The 19393-nt window shown below is 46.3% G+C and overlaps 1 protein-coding gene across 2 annotated transcripts in view; it reads right to left on the bottom strand.

Moving 5' to 3' along the window:
• Positions 1-19393, bottom strand: part of LMF1 (lipase maturation factor 1) — a 205993-nt gene that overhangs the window by 50278 nt on the left and 136322 nt on the right. For both annotated transcript variants that reach the window (XM_061992553.1, XM_061992552.1), the window contains one exon: positions 17874-18041. In XM_061992553.1, coding sequence (XP_061848537.1) covers positions 17874-18041 — 168 coding nt within the window. The remainder of the gene's footprint in view (positions 1-17873; positions 18042-19393) is intronic.

The raw sequence follows: 19393 nt of genomic DNA, 5'->3' as shown, positions 1-19393 counted from the left end.
TGGTGGAGTGACGCTGAGCCCTTGCATTGACAAGAACCTAATGGCAGCTGCCCCGTTATCAAGAAGAGATGCACTCTTGAAAAAAAAAAAAAGCTACATGGGCTTGAGGTTTTCCAGCTCAAAATAATCTCTAGCAGAGGATGAAATACATCTGCCTGTCCGTGAGTAAGTTCCTATGCTCCAAAGCGAGCGTGTGACTCATTCAACAAAAAGCAGTGCATCAACATCAGCCATGGGGCTGATTTTAAAAGGTTACTCATTATTCACCGGCAAATTAGATTTGTCAACAGATGGAAAGAGCAAAAACTCAGTATTGCTTAGTTCTGTGATTCAAACACACTCATCTAGCAAAGTGGATTAATGAGCTCTTCTGAGCCAGGTGACAGCTAGCATGACATTAAGGCAGAAGGGGAGAAACAAGACACAAGGCAAAATTGCCCAGAATTTGCTTGGCACTGGCCAGTGCTGCTGCAGCAGCATTTGAAACAGGTAATCAGAAGGAGCAGGGATGTGAATAGTCCCAGGCTGCTTCATGCCAGCGCAGAGCTGGGAAAAGATGCAGAGAGCCAGGAAAGGATCCTAAGAGCTCTACTGGTCCAGTTTTTCTGCACTGTCAACATCGTGACAGGTGCTCTGGAAATGCAGCTGCACGTGAATGGCCAGTGGCAGGTCAGAGCAGGATGGGACCGTGAGCGGAGGAAAGGTGCTTTGGGAGCTGGCAGTGCAGCAGCACCACTGCTCCCGTGTGCTGGAGGGGTCCAGCATGGAGAAAACCTGGTCCATGCCCCTGTAAGGTTCTGGCTTGGGTGGGCATCTACATCCTGGACTTTCACGCTATGGACTTCAGTCTGACATTGTTACGGGTAGTTTTAGTGTGGCTTTGTAGCTTAATTTTGTCTGACAGTGAGAAGGAACCCTTAAGGTTTCTGTAAACCAGCATGTTTACAAGTGAGTGCCAAGGAGAGAGCCAGGTCCAAGGCGGCCTGCGAGCAGCCAACCCCACCGCTGCAAAATTACACCATGGAGCACAGGACGTGCCACAAGGCATTAATCTCCCAATGCACAATTTTAGCCTTGAAATCTCTGCATGACAGATACATGAGCAGCTCAGACACGACTGAGGGAAGTTTAACGAAGCAGCAAATTACAGCTCTGCCCAGGATTTTCTACCCAAGACACCACATAGGTATTTCCCAGTACTCACTCATTGGCAATTGTGGTCAGAGCAGCTGCTTTCTGGCGTCTTGTGGTGGCACCACTGCTGTCATGGTGCTGGTGGTCACGGGTCTCTGGGCCATATCAGGGCACTGCCACCAGAAAACAGATGAGTGGTGCCAGCCCAAAACACCAAAAGGTACTTGCATGAACCCAGAGAGCTTCAAAGGACCTTTTGGTACCTACTCAGAGATGTCTTATGGGTGAGCCTGGTCCTGAAGACCTGTGGGGTTTCCTGTTTTGACCTTGCCCTGAACAAGGAATGGTCGTTAACCCACGAATTCAAGTGTTCATGTTCAAATTATGAGCATCTGGGACTTCTCTAATGCTTCTCTTTCAGGATCTCCATATGCTTTCCAAATTGAGGAGAGGACAGAGGCAAGAAGAGCATCAGTGCAACGCATCACCTATAGAGACACTTGAGACACATCTCAGGGCATGCACCTCAGCTTTGGAAGACAACTAAGCTGTGGCTTAAGGAACACCAGATCCATCCCTGACCTGATCCATTCACAGAAATCTCCCTGTATCCCCAAACACAATTACTTTCCAAACTTACTGATACTCTTAAATAAAAGTACAGATTATTTTGGCTGTCAGGGACAGGAAGGAGGTTTGTACTCTGTTAGGACACTGCACCAGTACTGTGAGGGGGGGAAAAGCATCACGAAGAGAGAAGCAGCAAAACCACCACACATATCCCTGAAGCACTCTCCAACCAGGGCATCTCCACCAGAGCACAGCTGAGAGCGCTGACTGCCCAAGCAGCCAAGGAAAACCACCGCAAGGACTCTTATCACAGTAGTGGATGTGTGTGGAGTATTTGACTTGGCACTCTTTGGAGCTCTCATAATCTTTCCCTTTATGATAAATATTAAACAAGTCATATTCCTTATGGAATTTCCTAGCTGTGTCTGTTTATATTTTTCTCTACATCATAGTTAATATTTTAAGATCGTGTCTTTCTCTTTTTCCTCTTTTATTTCGCATTCATATGTTTTCCTTCATTTTATAAATTATGTTTCTTGTTTAGTAGTCATGACAACATCTGTCTGTGGTGGTTACACCACAGCCTGGGGCTTTTTTTTTAATTATTTTCTCCCCTCAAGCTGTCTTAGAAAAAATATCCTTTAAATAAATAGAAGCATAAAATGAAAGGGGCAAGTTCGTTACTGACTCCTCCTCCTTTCCCTCCAATGACCCACTTCAACAAGACTTCCCAGCATGGTGGGTGAGGACTCATTTGGCTTTAATCCTGCAAAGTCTTATCCACTTAGTTAACTTCAATGGGAATTCTCAGAGCACATCAAGTGAAACACATATGTAAGTCTTTAAGACCTTGAGGCCTATGCCTGAAAGGCAGAAAGCAAAAAGCTGGAGTTGCATTTTCCTTCTGGGCGTTGATCTTTGCACAACAGCTAAAGGGTTGCAGTGCTATGGGGTTGGCACAGCAACAGGGTGAGGATGGGGTTACTTCTGTGAGATGCTGTTGTTCAACATTATCTTCTGAACAGGGATCACATGGACCATCATCGGACCAGCAACCACAGCTCCTGCACAGCCTCCTGATGGCTTTTGCACCTCTCTCTTGTTCTGGACTCTCGACAAAACCCAGTCGCTGGAGGCACCTCCTTGCTTCCACCTCTGCACTCCTTTCAATTAGCAGGATGTGGTGACTAGAGCCTCCCTGACAACCTGATCTCCAGGGCAACCTGGAGATCAGGAAAAGGAATGCCAAAGCAAAAAGGAATCATACCAATAAATGCATTTTTTGTGATCTAGGGCAGAGGTTTTAGTCTTTTAGGATGTTGGTAACCAGTAGCTTAGAAAGAATTTCGGCTTTAGAAAAAAGAGAAGTGTATTTTATTGTAGACTTCTCCCACGAGTGCAGTAAATGGCAATGGGTTACGGATCTATGTTTACCCATGGCGAGAGATAACTAAAATTCCATGGTGTGCTTTACATACTGAACATAAAATACCAATTACATAGATGGCCCACCACACCGAAGGCAACGTTGAATCAGGAGGAGGCAAGGAGGAAGGGAAAAGGCCGGGACTTTAACAAAGGCAGATGAACCTTTAATACAGCAGAACCTCTGGGAGCCCTGAGACACTGTGTCCAGATGTTTGGAGGTCGATGTAACCTGACTCCAAGAAGGAAGAGGATGTATTTCTTAAAATTCCCTGTTGTGCTTTAATTTACTGCAGTCTTGCAGAGGACGCATGTGGTGATCACAGGTGGAATTTCATATTGACCATAAACATGAAGCTGGGGGCAAAAGACTCAAGCCATTTCAGGTTTGACTGCCAAGACAGTTGAGGTACAGATTTCCATGAAAACATCTCCCTCCCTTTTCCCTACGCTCTAGTAATCAGTGATGGGGGCCAATGGAAAAGCCTTCAGCAGAGATACAGCAGGCACCAACAACCCTTTTACTGATGGCAACTGGCATCAGAGACAGGCAACTGCCCAAATACAGGGTCTCCAGATGATCACTTCCTTTTTGCTGGGTGGAGAAAGGGGAGGAAGGAAGAACATAGGATGGATGGGAACATTTTGAAGCTCCAGTTCTTATCTGTGGTCACATTTCTTCTAAACAGCCTCAGGAAAACGATCTCTCTACTTCTTTAGGACGTCACTGTCTGCCCTTGAACACTTTGTGGGAAGGAGAGAAAGCTACTGGCCCCATGGTGTCTCTGGCACCATCCCATCTGCCCACTGAATCACAGAGATGGAGCTGATTTGGATGCATTGGGTTTCAGTGTGCCCCCTCCCCCAGATCCTGACCCTTTTACCTTGGCTTCACTCCCACTGAGGTTTCTGGCCCACAGTAATGATCAGTGTTTGATTAGGAGAACTGGCAGCTTTGCTGTTGTTGCTACAGAGGGATTTGCATGTGGATTAGAACTGGTTTTCAAAGGTTGGCTATGGAATAAATGACATTATTGATGCAATAAAAGCAATCCCTGTCCCTTTCCCATTCTCCACTCCTGTCATATTAATTCCCAACCTGGATCCAAACAAACAATGCAGTGTGATTTGTTTTTCCAAAGAAACTCCTAAATTGATGTTGACTCTGTCCTGAGTTTTCTACTGCCCCTATATTTTTGTATCTCTCTGCAGCACCTAGCAGTAGGAGCTGGCAGGTGCTCTAAAGTAGACCATGATGTGATGGTTGGCTGGCAGATGAGGAATTCTCATTCTTCCTTCTGTCCCAAGCTGTTTCATACTGTAGAAACTAAATAAATTCCTCTTTCCCTAATGTCTTACTTTGCACAGGAAGAATGACTTGAGCTCTCATAGTTAAACCTCTTCCAAAATTCACTGTCTCCTCAAGGTAGTAGGATGCAGCTGAAGGCAACACAGAAGAAACTCTCACCTTGAATGTTAATCAACCTCAGGACACCTGGCACAGGGCAGAACAGACTCAAGCCTGCAGGCACGTACTAGTAAAATATATTGGAAATCAGATAAAAACGGCTCCTGCAGAGGAACTGGTTAAGGTAAGGATGAAAACAAAGTCATCAATCTCTTTTTACCAGAAAACATGAGCTAAGGGTCACTTCCATTCCTGTGGCTCATGACCTGAAACAGGAAACTCATCACTGAAAAACACTGGGGTGTGTTTGGGGGAGCATTTTGCAAGACCATTTGGCAACAGGAGGTTTGGGTTCCTCATTTCGTCTGCTTGATTTCATGGCTTCACTGCTTATAAAGGCTCTGGCTTGCTACTGATGCTGGAGGGGCACAGCAGGCTTGGGCACTCCTCAGACTCTTGGTGCAGACGTAGGGCTTGCTTTCACATCTTCAAAGGGGAAAAGGAAGGTTCTGCCATGTCTTGGGAGAGACAAGTTAAAGGACCACATATTCAAGCCCACCTTGAGTTGATAGTGCCGAGCTTGCTAGAATGGCTGAAGTTTGTGTTGTCGGTACAAAGGGAACACAGAGTGTTACCCAAAATCTACAGAAACCAGCCAAGATGAGACAGGAGCACTCCAGAAGCAAAAGGGGCAGACAGGCAGCAACGCACCGTTGCAAGGAGAAGGGTTTCTCTGAAACACCTGACCCTCAACTCTGCTTGTTTGCTTGTGAGGTGTAAGGAGCCAATCCATGTGCCCTGCCAACGCTGACTACCATGCCACACAGCACATAATCTGGTACTAAACATTCCCAAACCGTTCTAAGGATTTACAGCTTAATTTGTGAGCTTCTTTGCTAGATTTTCTCTGTGCCTCCATTGCACTGCCTTGTATACATGGTTTCTTCAACTGGGAGAGACCCATGTTATGCACACATAGATGCTTCCTCTAACACCACAAGCTCAAGCACAGTACAAGCACAAGCAAGTACAAGTACAAGCACAAGTACAAGCTCAAGCACAAGCTCAGTAACGGTATGTTTCATAGAAGGGAACCAGCTTTTTGAGCTTTTAGATGGTTCAGATCCTTGGATCTTTATCAGCTGAATGAATCAGCTGCATGGCTATCAGAAAGCCTCTGGGATTTTCTCTTTAATCTCTTCTCTCACCAGCACAAGTTAGAAGAAGTGCCGATGTGATGAGTAGAGAACATTGTTTTAGGCTCTTGCTTTCTCTGTCTTTGCAAAACTGGCACTGATCTAGGTTTTCTCAGTGCTTGCAAGTTTTTCTAATTAAAGAAGAGTGTACATTTTAAATGCTGTATCTCTTCCTGAATAGCTCTAAATGTGGACACCAAGCCCAGACCAAACCTGTGTTGTTCCTGTTTAGCTTAACTCATCTTCAAAGCAGGCTGCATTATTTGTGAAATGAGCAGTTAATCAAAAACACCTCCCTTGGACACACAAACCATCAGTGTGCTTCTGGGAGAGATGAAATGAAAAGGTGAGAGTCCCTTGGAGGAAAGCAACAGAGGTGAGACTTTGTGCTACAAAAGGTGGCCTGGAACAAGGTATTTTGGGACTTGAGGCTCAGCCGAGCTCAGCCACCGACTCAGATAATGGCAGCAAGAAAAAATCCATCATCCTTCTGCCAAATGCCAACACTATCTGCAGGAAAGGAAAGGTGAGACTTCGGGCTTTGCAAACAACTCCCCAGGTGAGGATCCCCACAGACTGTCGTGCAGCATCTCCATCCCACGTGTCGGTGGGCACACAGCCCAGGCAGAGCCGGGCACTGCTGCCTGAGCCCAAGCGCAGCATCGCTCATCTCGCACAGCGCAGCAAACAAACCCCAGCTGCTCCAAGCCGCATTCATAGGCCAGTTCTCTGAGTCATTGGCTCCAAGAAATCCCAGTTTTTATAGGAAGATGAAAGTAATGAGTGACACAGGTTTCCTGCAATTTCTAGCTGTTGCATCACCAAAGAGATAATGTCTTTGGTAGTGCCTGGGGAATCAGATAGTACAGCTGTGTAAACTGCGTGTGGGCTAAAGTATCTCAGGGCTGCATCCTCGTCCCAACACTTCCAAAGCAAAATAAAACCTCTCTGGAGGCAGCATCATTACAGAGAAACATTAAACCCAGAAACTTGGCCCAGAACAAGCAAATGGGTTATTTTCATCAAAGCGGGACGCTACAAAATCCATCTTCACCTCTGTCCCTAAGCAGCCTGACACCAAGTTCCACAGCTTTGTCTTTACTCTGAAATTACACAGGGTTCATTTAATGGCTTTTAAAATGGCACTTAATGGTTAACCACCTGGGAGGCCAGCAAGTATCATCTGGGCACACAAGTGTGTCTTCATGGGCTCTGAGTTACTCTGATTGCACCACATGAAGAACCCATGAGTTGGTATCTGTAGCTCAGGTCTTTGCCCACCAGGTCCTGGCACAGCAGATGTATCCACCACAGCAACACGGAGCCACCCTGGCCATTGCCCCCAGCACACCCCTCCTGATCAGGCATAGCACCCAGGAAGATTCCTGCTGCTCCTGCTGAGGAGGAAGATGAGTCAATAGAGCTAGATTTTCAACACACAGAGGGGACAGCTTGTGCAGAGGAGCTCTGAGCCCTTGCCCAGAACCTGAGCGCAGAAACCTAAGGTATGGGTGTAATTTCAACTGCTCCGAGAGCCAGGGATATCAGAGGAAAGACCAACAAGCAGGAATGGTAGAAAGCCCTTGTTTCAGCCAGGAGAGCTCGCTGCAGCCCTTCACTGCAGTAAAATCCTCCCCTCACCCCCGAGAACACTGCACCAAAGGCAACAGCCCACTCTCAGCCCCTTCCACTCCTTGAATGGGCACATTCTGTCTTCACACATCTATATCTGACACTATTAAATGATTCTCTTCATAATACACGTATTATAAATTCTCTTTAAAAAAAGTTCATAATCTGCCATCTGTTTCCAGTTAGGCTGTTCTGATTTCTGCTTTTTTTTTTTTTGAAATGGAATATAAAACATTATTTAAAGGTCCCGTAATCCAGATGGTGGGAGGAGAGAAACCAAAATCCAAATACCACCACAACCACCACTGTCACCCTGCCGAAAAGCAAAGACTTGGTGAGGGCCAAGGGCTGGGAAGATGAAATGTGTCCAGTTCAGATCAGGTATAAGGTACAGAAAGTGGGATTTAACTTGGAAGAACTTCCACCATCACTTCAAGCCAATACACTGAAACTGGATAAATCTACAGCTTAAAGACATTTGACACGTATTAGTGGGCGAGTCCTTTGGCTTGGGGAACTTTAATGGATCTTAATGGTTTTAACTAGCTTTAGTAGCTAGACCTAAACATAAACAAATAATCATCATTGGCATTATGGTAACAGTGCATGTTCAAGATCATGTCATTGACTTCAGTAACATCTCTGGTTTACAGCTGGTCTGGCTCTTATTAGACATAATGTTTTATACATACACTTACACATACATGCAATCACATGTGCAACACATACTTTATCTCCCATCCTTGTTTGGACCCAAATGCTGCAGCCCAGCACCAAGTGAATCACATCTGGAAAGTGCAGATGTTTTGGAGCGATTGCAGCCTCGCCAACTCGTATCGTTTCACTGACAACATTGTCGTAATTGATTTTTCTCTTTGAGTCCAAGCACCTGGACATTCTGCTTGAGGACTGCAGACACAAAGCTTCTGGATCGCAGGGAAATCTTGAAAATCAAATGCAAAATTAAAATGGGAGGGGGGGGAGAATAAAACCCCAACCCTGTCCCAGAGCCCTAGGAGCCTAAGTACTCCATAACCTCTTCCTCTGGCAAAGGAAGGCCCACATGTGGTGGATGTCAGCCATGTCATTTAATACAGCTCTGGAATGTGTTCATGTAGTGCGAAGAGGAGAGCGGTGCAAAGCTTGCTCACAGCAGCACAGCAAATGAGACCTGAGAGTACCTTGGAAGGCTGTAACGCAAAGAAACAGCAAGGGTAGCCAGAATTGGTTGCATTTTCATTATACTTAAGTAGTTCTTGCAATTTAGGGATCTAACTCGTGGTCTTCAGATGTCAGTGCTTAGCAACCCACCCAAGGACATGGGGCCACCAGAGCCTACCTGGTTCCTGGATGTCCCTGGCTTGGCCCTGGTGGCACAGAGATGATACTGGTGGCACTGAACTGGGGCCACCACTGCTGAGGCAGCCTGACACATGTGGCATCTTCCACCACAAACCTGACACTCAGCTGGAACTCATCCCTCTGGCGCTGCCGCACGCTCTCTCCCCTCCCTGCCACCATATCCTTTTGCCATATGAGCAAATACGCAGCTCTGAAACAAAACAGTGCTTTTGGATGGCCAGACTCACTCAAGCTCTTCCTGGCCCCAAAACCAAGAGCCCTAGTCAACAGTGAAAATTAATATGGACCTTCCTGCTGTGTTTTTATAGTCATGGCAGCACTCTGAATCCTGGGGGCCTCCCATGCAAATCTAATTTCATAGCTGGGCGTAAAATCTCACTCTCAGGTTTAATAAGCAAACCCCCTATCAGTAGCAAAGGTGAGATGATGAGATGATGGGTATCCCGGCCTGGAACATCTTAACAAGATGCCGCCAAGACACACTAAACCCTCCTCCATGGAAAACCAGAATGTTTCAAGTCAGACAACCAAAGGCAGAGGCACCAAAAAATCCAAGGCCAACAGCATCCCGAATAACCACATTTTCTTTTAAGTTAAAAAAAACCAACAACCCGCAAACCCAAGGCTGTGGGATCCCTCCAAAGTTTCTCTCCGCGTGCCAGCAGGATGACTGATGGTAAATCACACCAGCTCCAGGGCTCCGTCGCAGACTGCTGCCAGGTGGCCCCGCCTGTTGGAGTCACTGACGGTCCCCTTTCCAATTAATCAAGTTCCCATACTGATTAACAGCATGATTCATGTCTCTCGTTAGGCGCATTCTGTAACAAACAAGGCTGTATTTCAAGGCCGCTGGCTTAATGGTTAAAATAAATACCTTCCAAATTTCTATTTTCAAGTAGCTGAACCTTTTCCACCTTTACAACTAATTCAGACTTCCTTCAAATTATTTTTCTAAGTAATATAACAATTTGTTTTTCATTAGAGCTTGTCAAAGACGGACTTTGGTTTATTTTGAGAGAAACCAGCACTCTCCAGAAACTGTTTAGTACAATTTGAATGACGCCCAAAGGGGTTATTGCAGCCACAATCAAAATAGAGTTTACAGCACTGGCTAGGGGTGACACTTTATTTAATGATTTAAAAAAAAGAAAAAAAAGAAAAAGAAGAGAAAATACCCCCCAGCCCCCTGAATCAGAAGCTAATTAAATGCACTCCTATGGCTAACAGTAAGTGTTTCTAAGTCACTCCGACTACTGCAGAATGCAAGAACTTAACTTGTTGCTAACTAATACCAGACACCATTATATGAGCAGTGTTATTTACTGATTTGGGGTGGTATGTGCTGGTATTCTCATGTCTGGTATGGCAGCCTCGTCTTGCAACAGATACTATCAAGCTGGATGTGAAATCAAATATAGGAGTGATTAAATAGTTTGAGTTCTGCCTGCTTAAACTAGATCTGAGGAGCAGGAGGAGGGGAGGGAGGGGACAGGGAGCATTTAGCTTGATACTTAATTTGAGGTGGCTTAAATGTAACAGAAAGGCTGCCCTGTAACTCCTTTGATTTCATATTCCTTTTGTTTTGCTGTGAGAAAAGCTGAGTTGGAGCTGGGCCAGGGCTGAGCATGGGGTAGGAGGACCCTGGGACCGGGATGGGTGTGCGGGGCCGGCCTGAGCAACCCAGGGGCTGCAGCACTGATGATTAATCTCCCAGTCCAGACCCTCAAGGTTCCCAAACAACCCTCTCAAATGCTCTCCTTGCATCCTCTGTCTCGGACCCTAGTCCAAAGCAGATTTTTAAACAATTGAGCTGCAAAGCTATTTTCCATTGGACCATTCCTCCCCTAGCAGCAAACACATGTTCTGCTCTTAATTTTTCTGGGACGTTCTCCGATTGTTGGGTTTTTTTTTCCCTAAGCCACAACAAAATCAACAAAATTTGGACTTTTGTGAAGGCTGAATTTCCCTCTTTGTTTTTGCAGGGGAAAGGCTGCGCTGCTGCCCAGCACGAGCAGTGAACACCCAGCCATTCACACCCTCCCTGGGACACTGCTCTGGTGGGACCCAAGTTCCCCAGCATCTGACCTCATGGGGGATCTGCAGGGGAAATCAGAGCCTTGATGGCAATATCACCTGGAGGAATGCGATCTCTTTTATGATTAACTCCAGAGTACTCACGTTGCCAACCTCTGTGGGAGAAGTGCAGATGGATGCCTGAATTTTCTGGCTGCTGCCTCCCAGCAGCCCTGGGGTGGCTCCTACGGCAAATCGGTCAGAGGCTTTATTCTCACGGACAACGTGTTCATAAGGTAATGACACTACTCTGCATCCACAAAGGAAAACAACTACTTGAGCAGTGCAAAAGTCCTATAGGTGCATAATTAAAACACAAACCAAGGGCCTGATTCTTCAGCCACAAGCTGGACACCAAGACTTGTGCAACTCTGATAATCCTCGTGGAGACACATCTGATTTGCAGCAGTATAAGAAAAAAGAAGAAAATGGAGCTTGTATCTGACAAGTGAAAACAAACACTGGATTCAGACACTTTCTACAAGGAAGGGGAGAGCTGTTTAATTTTTGTTCCTTCTCTCTGGGCTGCTGCTGTGACCTCTGCTACCTCCTAAGTCAGCAACACAATATGTTGCAGCTGTGGTACTGCAACAGCATGATTCAATTTGCGTGTGTGTGGCTGGAAGGGCAGTTCATCCCTCCAACATCTTGTGGCACGGCAGAGGCAGCAGCAGTGGGAGCAGGGGGCTTGGTCCTCCCCTCCCAAAAGAGAGAGGGGAAAACCCCTGCCTCGCCTCCCCTTGGGAAGAGATGGGAGAAGGATCAACTAGAGGAAAATCTCCTTTTCCATCAAAATTTTAGGAGGTTAGGGCTTTTTCCAATCCAAGGGGAAAAGGGGAAGAAAATATCTATTTAACAATTGTTTTCTGCAAAAAAAAGAGGGGGAAAATGACTTTGCTGGCCACTCTCCTGCATGTTCCCAGCTCCCAGGAGCACAGGGGCTGCGTGTCTCTGATGCGGCGTCCGGCTGGGCAAGGGCAGTGCTCAGAGATTGTTTTCTGAGGGAAATGTGCTGGAGGTTTCTGTTGCAGGAGGTTTTGGCCACAGCCCCTCCACCCCTGAGCTCCCTCTCAGCATGTCCCGCCCCCCCGGCCCTCCACCACCTCATAAAGCAGCCGTGTTCCCGCGCAGCTCCTTGGCTGGACCGTGAGAGCTGTCTTGGGAGCTTTGTCAGCACCCTGAGTTCGAGGGGGTTCTGGCTGTGAAGGTTTTATCTCTGCCTTCCACAAGACTGGATTTCAGCTTCACTCCAGGCATTGTCATCCCTCTGCTTTATGTCAGCTTCTGCTGAAAAAGATCTTGGGATAGCCCGAACTTCAGCCCACTGCCAAACCTTTGTGGGAGGAGGATTGGTGGCAGTGAAGAACTGGTAACCTCAAGGCTTCAGCATGCCAGCTCCTTCAGGAAACTTCTGTCCTGATGTGTGACATTTGGTGGCTGAGCTCATCCTGTCACAAATGGCACCACTTTGAGAGCTCCTCAGTCATGGGGCTGCACAGAGGATGCACCATCCAGGACAATGTGCCAGGAGTTTTCAGGGGCCACAGAAAGGAGTCAGGCTCCCCACATTTATTTGATTCCAAAGGGATTTGAAGGTCTAAAACTCTCTCTGCATCCTAAAAATGCCAAACGGTGCCTATACGACTATGACCCAGAAGAGTGTCATGGAAGCAAAGGAATGACCTGGCTTTTCAGCAGCAGTCATCTTATACTTTCTGTTTACTACTTATTTATTTCTGGCTTTTACCTCCGTGATGTTGAAGCTCCTTCCTATTTGGCACAGTCAAAACCACCCCTCGGCTGTAAGAAACCTCAGCCCCCTCCCACCTGGGCACTGCAGCCTCCTTCCCGTGCTCTCCAACTCAGCAGTACTAGCCAGCTTGTAAGGGCAAGGTAGCTTTTTCCTGGCTTTTTTGGCTTCTATCTTGCTTCCCCTCATCAACACGTTCGCCAAGCAGTGTAATTTTACTGCCTGGCTTAAGGAGCCAAGAAATACGTTTGCTGGTGTAAGCTGTGCATTAGATGTCGTGAAAAACATGCAGCTTCAGGGTTTTAGGAGCCAGCTCCAGAGAACGGCGAAACACTCGCAGAGCAGCAAGGCCGTCGGCTTGCACCCTCTCCGGTTTCACTCACGGATGCTGGTGCTCAGCTCTTTCTGGCCGTGGGTGGTTAGGCATGGGGAGGGACTCATGGGCACACAAAGGTGATGGGGATGGAAGCATTGGTGGGTGGAGAGGGCAGGTGATGTGATGCTCTCGTTGGTGGAGTGGTGGGAAAGGGACCTTTGCCACTGAACTGCACTTTCACCCTCCCTCTCCCTTAAAGCCACAAGCTTCCTAGTGCACAGGAAGGCTCCAGAATGATACTTCCACAAAATCAAGAAAAAAGAGGGTCTAGACCTCACCTGCGGTCTCCAAGACGCTCCAAGACCTCTTTTTCCCCCTCCAGACACCAATGGTCACATTTTGGACTTTATTTCTCCTACATGTTGGGGTGCTTCAGATCTACACGTATATTTTTGAGGCCCAGACCCCAACACTACTACAAAATCAGGGAACTGGTACCATCAGACTCAAAATGAAAGAATCAATCACCAAAGTAATTTGTAAAACACTGGCCATTGTGACCACCTGCAGATGGATTTCCATCCCATTAAGGAAACCACATTCAATAGTCACTATCAAGAGATGTTCAGTGAAAACAACTCCATTCTTACGAATTAGAGAAGGCGTCCAAAACGTCCAACCCCAGCAATGAGGGTTTAAACCTAATGAGGGGATGCACATGTCCTGCTCCAGACACGAGCACCTTGTCTTGCCTCTACATAACAGCTACAAAGCAGCCCCGTACTCTCTCAAAAGAATGTCAGTAAATGGTAGCAAAAAGCTTTCAATATCTAGCAAACTCTCAGAAACTCTTAGGACTCTCAGTTACACAGGAGCAAAGGGAAAACTCCAGCTCAGGCTTATCTAGAGGTTTCTGTGGCTCAAATTGGCCATTTCTCCCAGTCTGTTTTTACGGGGCTGAAGTGCAGAGTTGAGCAGGGAAGGAGCTGAGTTACAAGTCTCTCCTCCAGCTTTATTCCTGGCAGAGACAATTTGCAGCAGTGTTGCTCGGCACGTCAAGTCTGGCACCTGCTTACAATAAATCCCTAACGATGCTGAAAAGTTAAATGTCCATTTAGTTTAGTATCTGGTTTAGATTTGGATTTCTACGTACTGTAAATGCTAGAAAGAATGTTTTTTTGAAACAATGCTGCATATTTACCTTGGAGATCCTCTATAATTGGCTGCCCTACCTCTACGATTTCTTTCTAAATGAAAAAGGATGCTCTGAGAACAGACAGTCTAAAGGGGAAGCTTTGCTATCATCCCCTGCTAAAGCTTTCGTGATGGCTGAGATCTTTCCAGCAGGCTTCTTTGCAGGTGGGATGGGTCAATGCATTACTTTAGGTCTCAGAAATCCAAGGGGTTTGAATCCCAGCAGAAACCAAGGGAAGAAAAATGCCTTATGGAGTGATGTCAACTAGTGCAGACAGAAGCTTAGGTTCTTAGCTTTGGGGACACAAAGCAAGATGGGCACAGTCAAGCTGTCTAGTCCCGCTAAGCATAAACTTGCATGTTGGCTGTATCAGCCACAAGGCTAAAAGAGGCTTCTCAACCTTGGAGGTTCCATGGGACAGAGCTGCCCCTTCATGGCACCTCTTCAGCACAGTTTGCTTGGGATCAGGGCTTCACCCATCACATTTGAAGCACTCTCTCAGGAGCTGAGAGTCACTGGTGCAGAGGACACGCACCCGCTCTCACTGTCCCGGGTGTGCATGAGACGGGCAGACCGGTTGGAACCTTTGTGCCACCCCGTGGGGACTGTCCCCTGCCCTGAGCTCCTGGCTGGGCCCGTGAGCAGCTGCGCTGGCAGCCGGGGAGCTCTTCTGCAGCCTGCCCAGGGGAAAAGCGGATGATGGGGCCTGGCTGTAAAATCTTGGATAACATTTTCTCTCTGCTCACCTTTGATCCTGGTAAACGTGCTCTGGGTGCCGCAATCTGATTGAGAATTTCTCTGTGTGCAGATGTCCTGCAAAAACTACAGCCACAGCTGTAAATCACAAAGCCCTCCCCAATCTGGTGGTTAGCGACAATGAATAATGATGTTTCTAATGGGAACTGGCCAGCATTCAACCTGCTCCTTGATTGTTATTTTTTTTTTAGGCAAAGACTATTTATATCAAGAGACTTGCAGTAAGCAAGACTCCTCAATTTATTTGATATCAAAAAGTAGCCAAAGGGAGAGGTTTCTGGAAACTAAAGCTACAGGGACTCATATCAGAGCAGACGGCCCTGAAAGCAAGACCATGGCACACAGAGCATCAAAACTGTAGGGTGTCCCAGCTCCTCATGCTCCCCACTTTGGGTCTGGCGAGGGCATGGGTGGGTGGGTGAGCAGAAGGGAACAATGCAGAGATACATCCAGGCAATTCAGGCAGACATGCATTTCAGTCATCTTTACCCACGTCTCCCACAGTTCAGGTGGCCCAGAATGGTTAGGCACACTGGGACCAGGACAGTCTGCCTGTGGCATGGCTGGCACAGCCTCCTGGGGGTGCAGGACAGACGTTCATGCTCCCCACACGCCCCCTGCTCCACTGAGTCGGCTGGCTGCCGAGCTCCTCCTCTCTGATGTTTCCAAACTCACTAAGCCTTTTTCCTTACAAACGTGAACTAGGCAAGAAGAGTAAGTTCACACTTAAAAAAAAACCCAAAAAACTCAAACTAAAAACTTTTTTCTTTAAAGTGCAACTTATTTTTTTGGGTGTCTGACAAAGCAATATTCTCCAGGCCAATTGGAATCTGGAAAAATACACTTACTCAACCTAGCCACCATGACTCCAATAACAATTATAAAATGTCCAATAAAACTTGCATGTAATGTCAATTCAAATCTTGAAAAGCAGAATTAAGTGGTATATCAACATTAAACTTTATTGCTTCCTTTGCAGAGCAGAAGTATTGTCAATAAAAGTCATTCTGAATGAAGAAAAGGGCAGTAAATATTAAATAAACAGGTTTTTGTTGAAATGCTGTAACTGCACCAGAGCTGCATTTTACACTGGGACCCTTTTTCCTTTGCAGACTCCCCTCACGATAGAAATCAGTCAGTAATTGCAAACTATCAATAAAGCACCAATTAAAGGGTGGTTAGATGCCTGCATTTACAATATGTCATTATGAGCCTTTAGTGTGTGTAGCTGGCTCCTTCAGATCCCACTGGCTCCCTCTGAAGTCCTCCAGCACACAAACAGTCATGCTGCTCGTTAGAGGCCCTTAGAGGAGCCAGGAAGGTGCTGTAGGTGAACACTAGCCAGAGAGAAGAGCCCTGGCTGGGGGCTTGGGGCACATCCCCCCATGTGGCCAGGCCCAGGGCACAGCAAGGATGGAGAAACCCAGAGCTGAGAAAGGGAGAGAAGTGCTCAGTCAAACTTTCTGGTCATGGAAGTTTCTTCTGGCAGAGATGTGAAGGCAAAGCATCACCAGCATCATCTCAGTCGCTTACACTATTATCTTTCTGCATCACAGAAGCAAGCAGAGCACGACAGCTCTGCCTTGAGACATGACAGCCGGAATTCCAAGCCTGGAATTTGGCAACATGGTTTGTTATTTTCTGACAGGCCACTCACCATGGTGTGTTCTGCTCCTTCCTGGGTCTACTCAGCTCAGAAAAAGCCATCATCATCCTTCCCACACTGCCTTACACACAAAAGTATTCCTACTTGCAATTCCTGCTTGCTAATCTGATCTGCACCATGTCTCAACACCCACCTGCTTCTGCTACGAGCAGCTGACATGGCACCTTGTGAAGTAATACCTCAAGACCTCTTTGGGTCAGAGCTCTTCTGCCCTGCCACCAGGACCTCCAGTTGCCTGAGAAGATTCAACTCAACGAACCCAAACCTGGCATCAAAAGGTACAAGCTGCATGTTTGGTAGTACCCAGTACAACAGGACGTGTTTTGGGAGCAGAAGTAGCAGTGGTCATCTCTATAAGGGCACAAGGCTTTTATGTCAGCCCTTTAAAATTTGATCAGCATTCTCGTGGCTTACCAAAAGAGTTCATAAGCTACTCTCTAGTTTAATCATCACACATATTCACAGGAAGCTGTAAGAGCTACTGTGTATGAAATTCATGATGCTGAAATGATGTTGAACAAACAGTAAGGGTTGAAAGCTGCACTTCTGCAAGTCAGAGTGCTAGGGGTTTAATGAGCTCTTTGAATTATGCCAAGGCAGAAGACGAGAGAAATCAGCTGTGGCCTAGGAAAGTATATATGCAGGAGCTTCTGTCCTCTGACTTTTGCACAGATTTATTTGTTTCACGTACCAAAAAAACCCAACAAAATCAACTGGAATGTGAATCCTATTCATTTTTAAAGAAATTATTTTCCCTATGAACCTAGACTCAGTAAATCTGGTGCTTGTAAAAAACAGCTCAATCATTTCCAGAGATAAAGAACAACCCTTGAATGTTAAATATTAAAAAAATCCCTTCAAAGGGTGAAAAAAGTTTATAAAAATCAGCTTTTGGAGAAATTGCAAGTATTCGTCCCAGCCATCTGCAGCCGTCAAATCAGGCCCTTTGACTAGTCCTGGGCTGACACTTCTCTGCCATCCATATGAAAGGAAACCAATCCAGCAGCAAGGGAAACAAACCTCCACCAACATACTAAGAACAGTCACACCAGCGCAAACCACCCGAGAGCCAACAGTTGAGAGCTGTGAATCATCTTGATTCACTTGAGCCTGAACTCTTGACCTGCCGACTGAGTCAGTTTCTCTGGATCCTGCTCCTGCTTGGAGACGATGGGCTCCAGCAAATCCCAGTGCTGCTGTGACGATGCTTCTGGCACACGTGCCGCATCCTTGCTGCTGGTCACAGAGGAATGTGTGACTGCATTGTGGCCACCCAGCTCCCAGCCCACCCTATGGACCTCAGCTACAGGCAGTGGAAGAGGTTTTACACCCTTTGGACACCCCTGGGTGAACATGTAGCCCTTAGGAAGCCAAGCCAGGAGCACCTCACCTGGAAGAGGATCTGCAAAAGGCCATGTATGATGCACATCCGTCGTCCCAGGAAGACAAAGAATGGCACCACCAGCTCAATGAAGTGATTGACCAGAGTCTCAAACTGATGAAACCACCACGGTGAGCGATGCATGAAGTAGGCGATGGGGTTGGGCACTGGCTGCGTCTGAAAGATGGAAGAAAAAAAGAATCAATGCCCCTTGAAGGTTCATCATCAGGAGGAGCTACAGAGCTCTTTGCCTGTTTCGGTGTTTCTTTCCCCAAGTTTTCTGACAGAAGCATCCTCTGCCTCTGGGTTCTCATTTCTGTTTAGAGAAAATTATTTGGTTTTTTTATTATTGAAACCCAAGGAATTTTTAAACCAATAAATCGTTTTAAAAAAATAAGAATTCTAATTTTCTCTTTTTTCATCATAACCAAAACCCACTCAAATTAAAATCTCCCATCATTTAATATGGAAACGTTCCACATAGCTCGACACTGACGGATGTTAAACTGCTCTGCATGAGTGCTGAGGACCATCAGAGCAACTAAGCAGATACAGAAACTGAGAAAAAGATTTTTCCCAGGGTCACACAGTAGGTCAAACAGAGCCAGGAATGGAAACCAGATTTCAAAACCTAGGCGATATTATTTCAAAATGTTTAAATTTGAAATAAGCGTGGTGGTAGAGTTCCTTTCCAAAATTGTAATTTGGGAGAGGAAAGCGTAATTCCTCTAAACACGCTGTACTGGTTTAAGGTATTTACATACTGGCCTTGTGACAATATTGTTCTTCTATCAGCCCAAAATTTTTTGACACTGGGAGATCTTCCCAATAAAGCTGCAAATTTTACAAAAGAAACAAAACCAAATCCTGATACGTTAATAACTGGCACCCTCGGAAATTCTGTGATTTTAGCAAAAAGAGAGCTATCTTAGCATGTCTGAGAAGCTCAAATTCCTTCGTGTTGTTTCAAAACTGTGACAAAAAAGAGAAGATGAAGACATAAATTTTAACTGAAGGGGACACAACACATCTTTAAATTATTTGTAGTTAAATCAAAAATACAAACAAAACAGGGAAAATTCTGTACTATGCATGGCAACTGAGTGTGCTTCCACTGCCAAATCCCACAACTATTGTAATTCCTTATTAGCAAAGCTGGGATTAATAAAGTTGTTGCTTTATATGGGTTTGAGGCTGCTGTAACCCCTTAGGACAGGAGACCGCATCCTTCCTTCCTCGGACACCGGTGCCGGATGGAGCGGTGTCGGGGTCAAGGAGCTGTGCCAAGTCCGCGCCGGCATGGGGGCGGGAGGTCAGGGCTCCCCCCTCCCGGGCCAGCGGCAGCCCCGGGTGCCACCGAGGGTCCTTCCCCTCCTGTTTCGAGTTAATCTGCTTGTTGGATTGCGCTGGAGCATTCCCAGAACATCAAGGAGGCTCACAAAGAGATTTTTTTTTACCTTGATCCCAAATTGCTTAGAAATGCTTTTATCTTTCCAAAAAGGCAGGTTGCTCTTCAGCTTCTTCTCTTT

The sequence above is a fragment of the Colius striatus genome, chromosome 3, assembly GCF_028858725.1.
Source record: "Colius striatus isolate bColStr4 chromosome 3, bColStr4.1.hap1, whole genome shotgun sequence".
Lineage (NCBI taxonomy): Eukaryota > Metazoa > Chordata > Aves > Coliiformes > Coliidae > Colius > Colius striatus.
The sequence above is the reverse complement of the archived record's forward strand: the minus strand, read 5'-3'. Positions and strand labels throughout refer to the sequence as shown.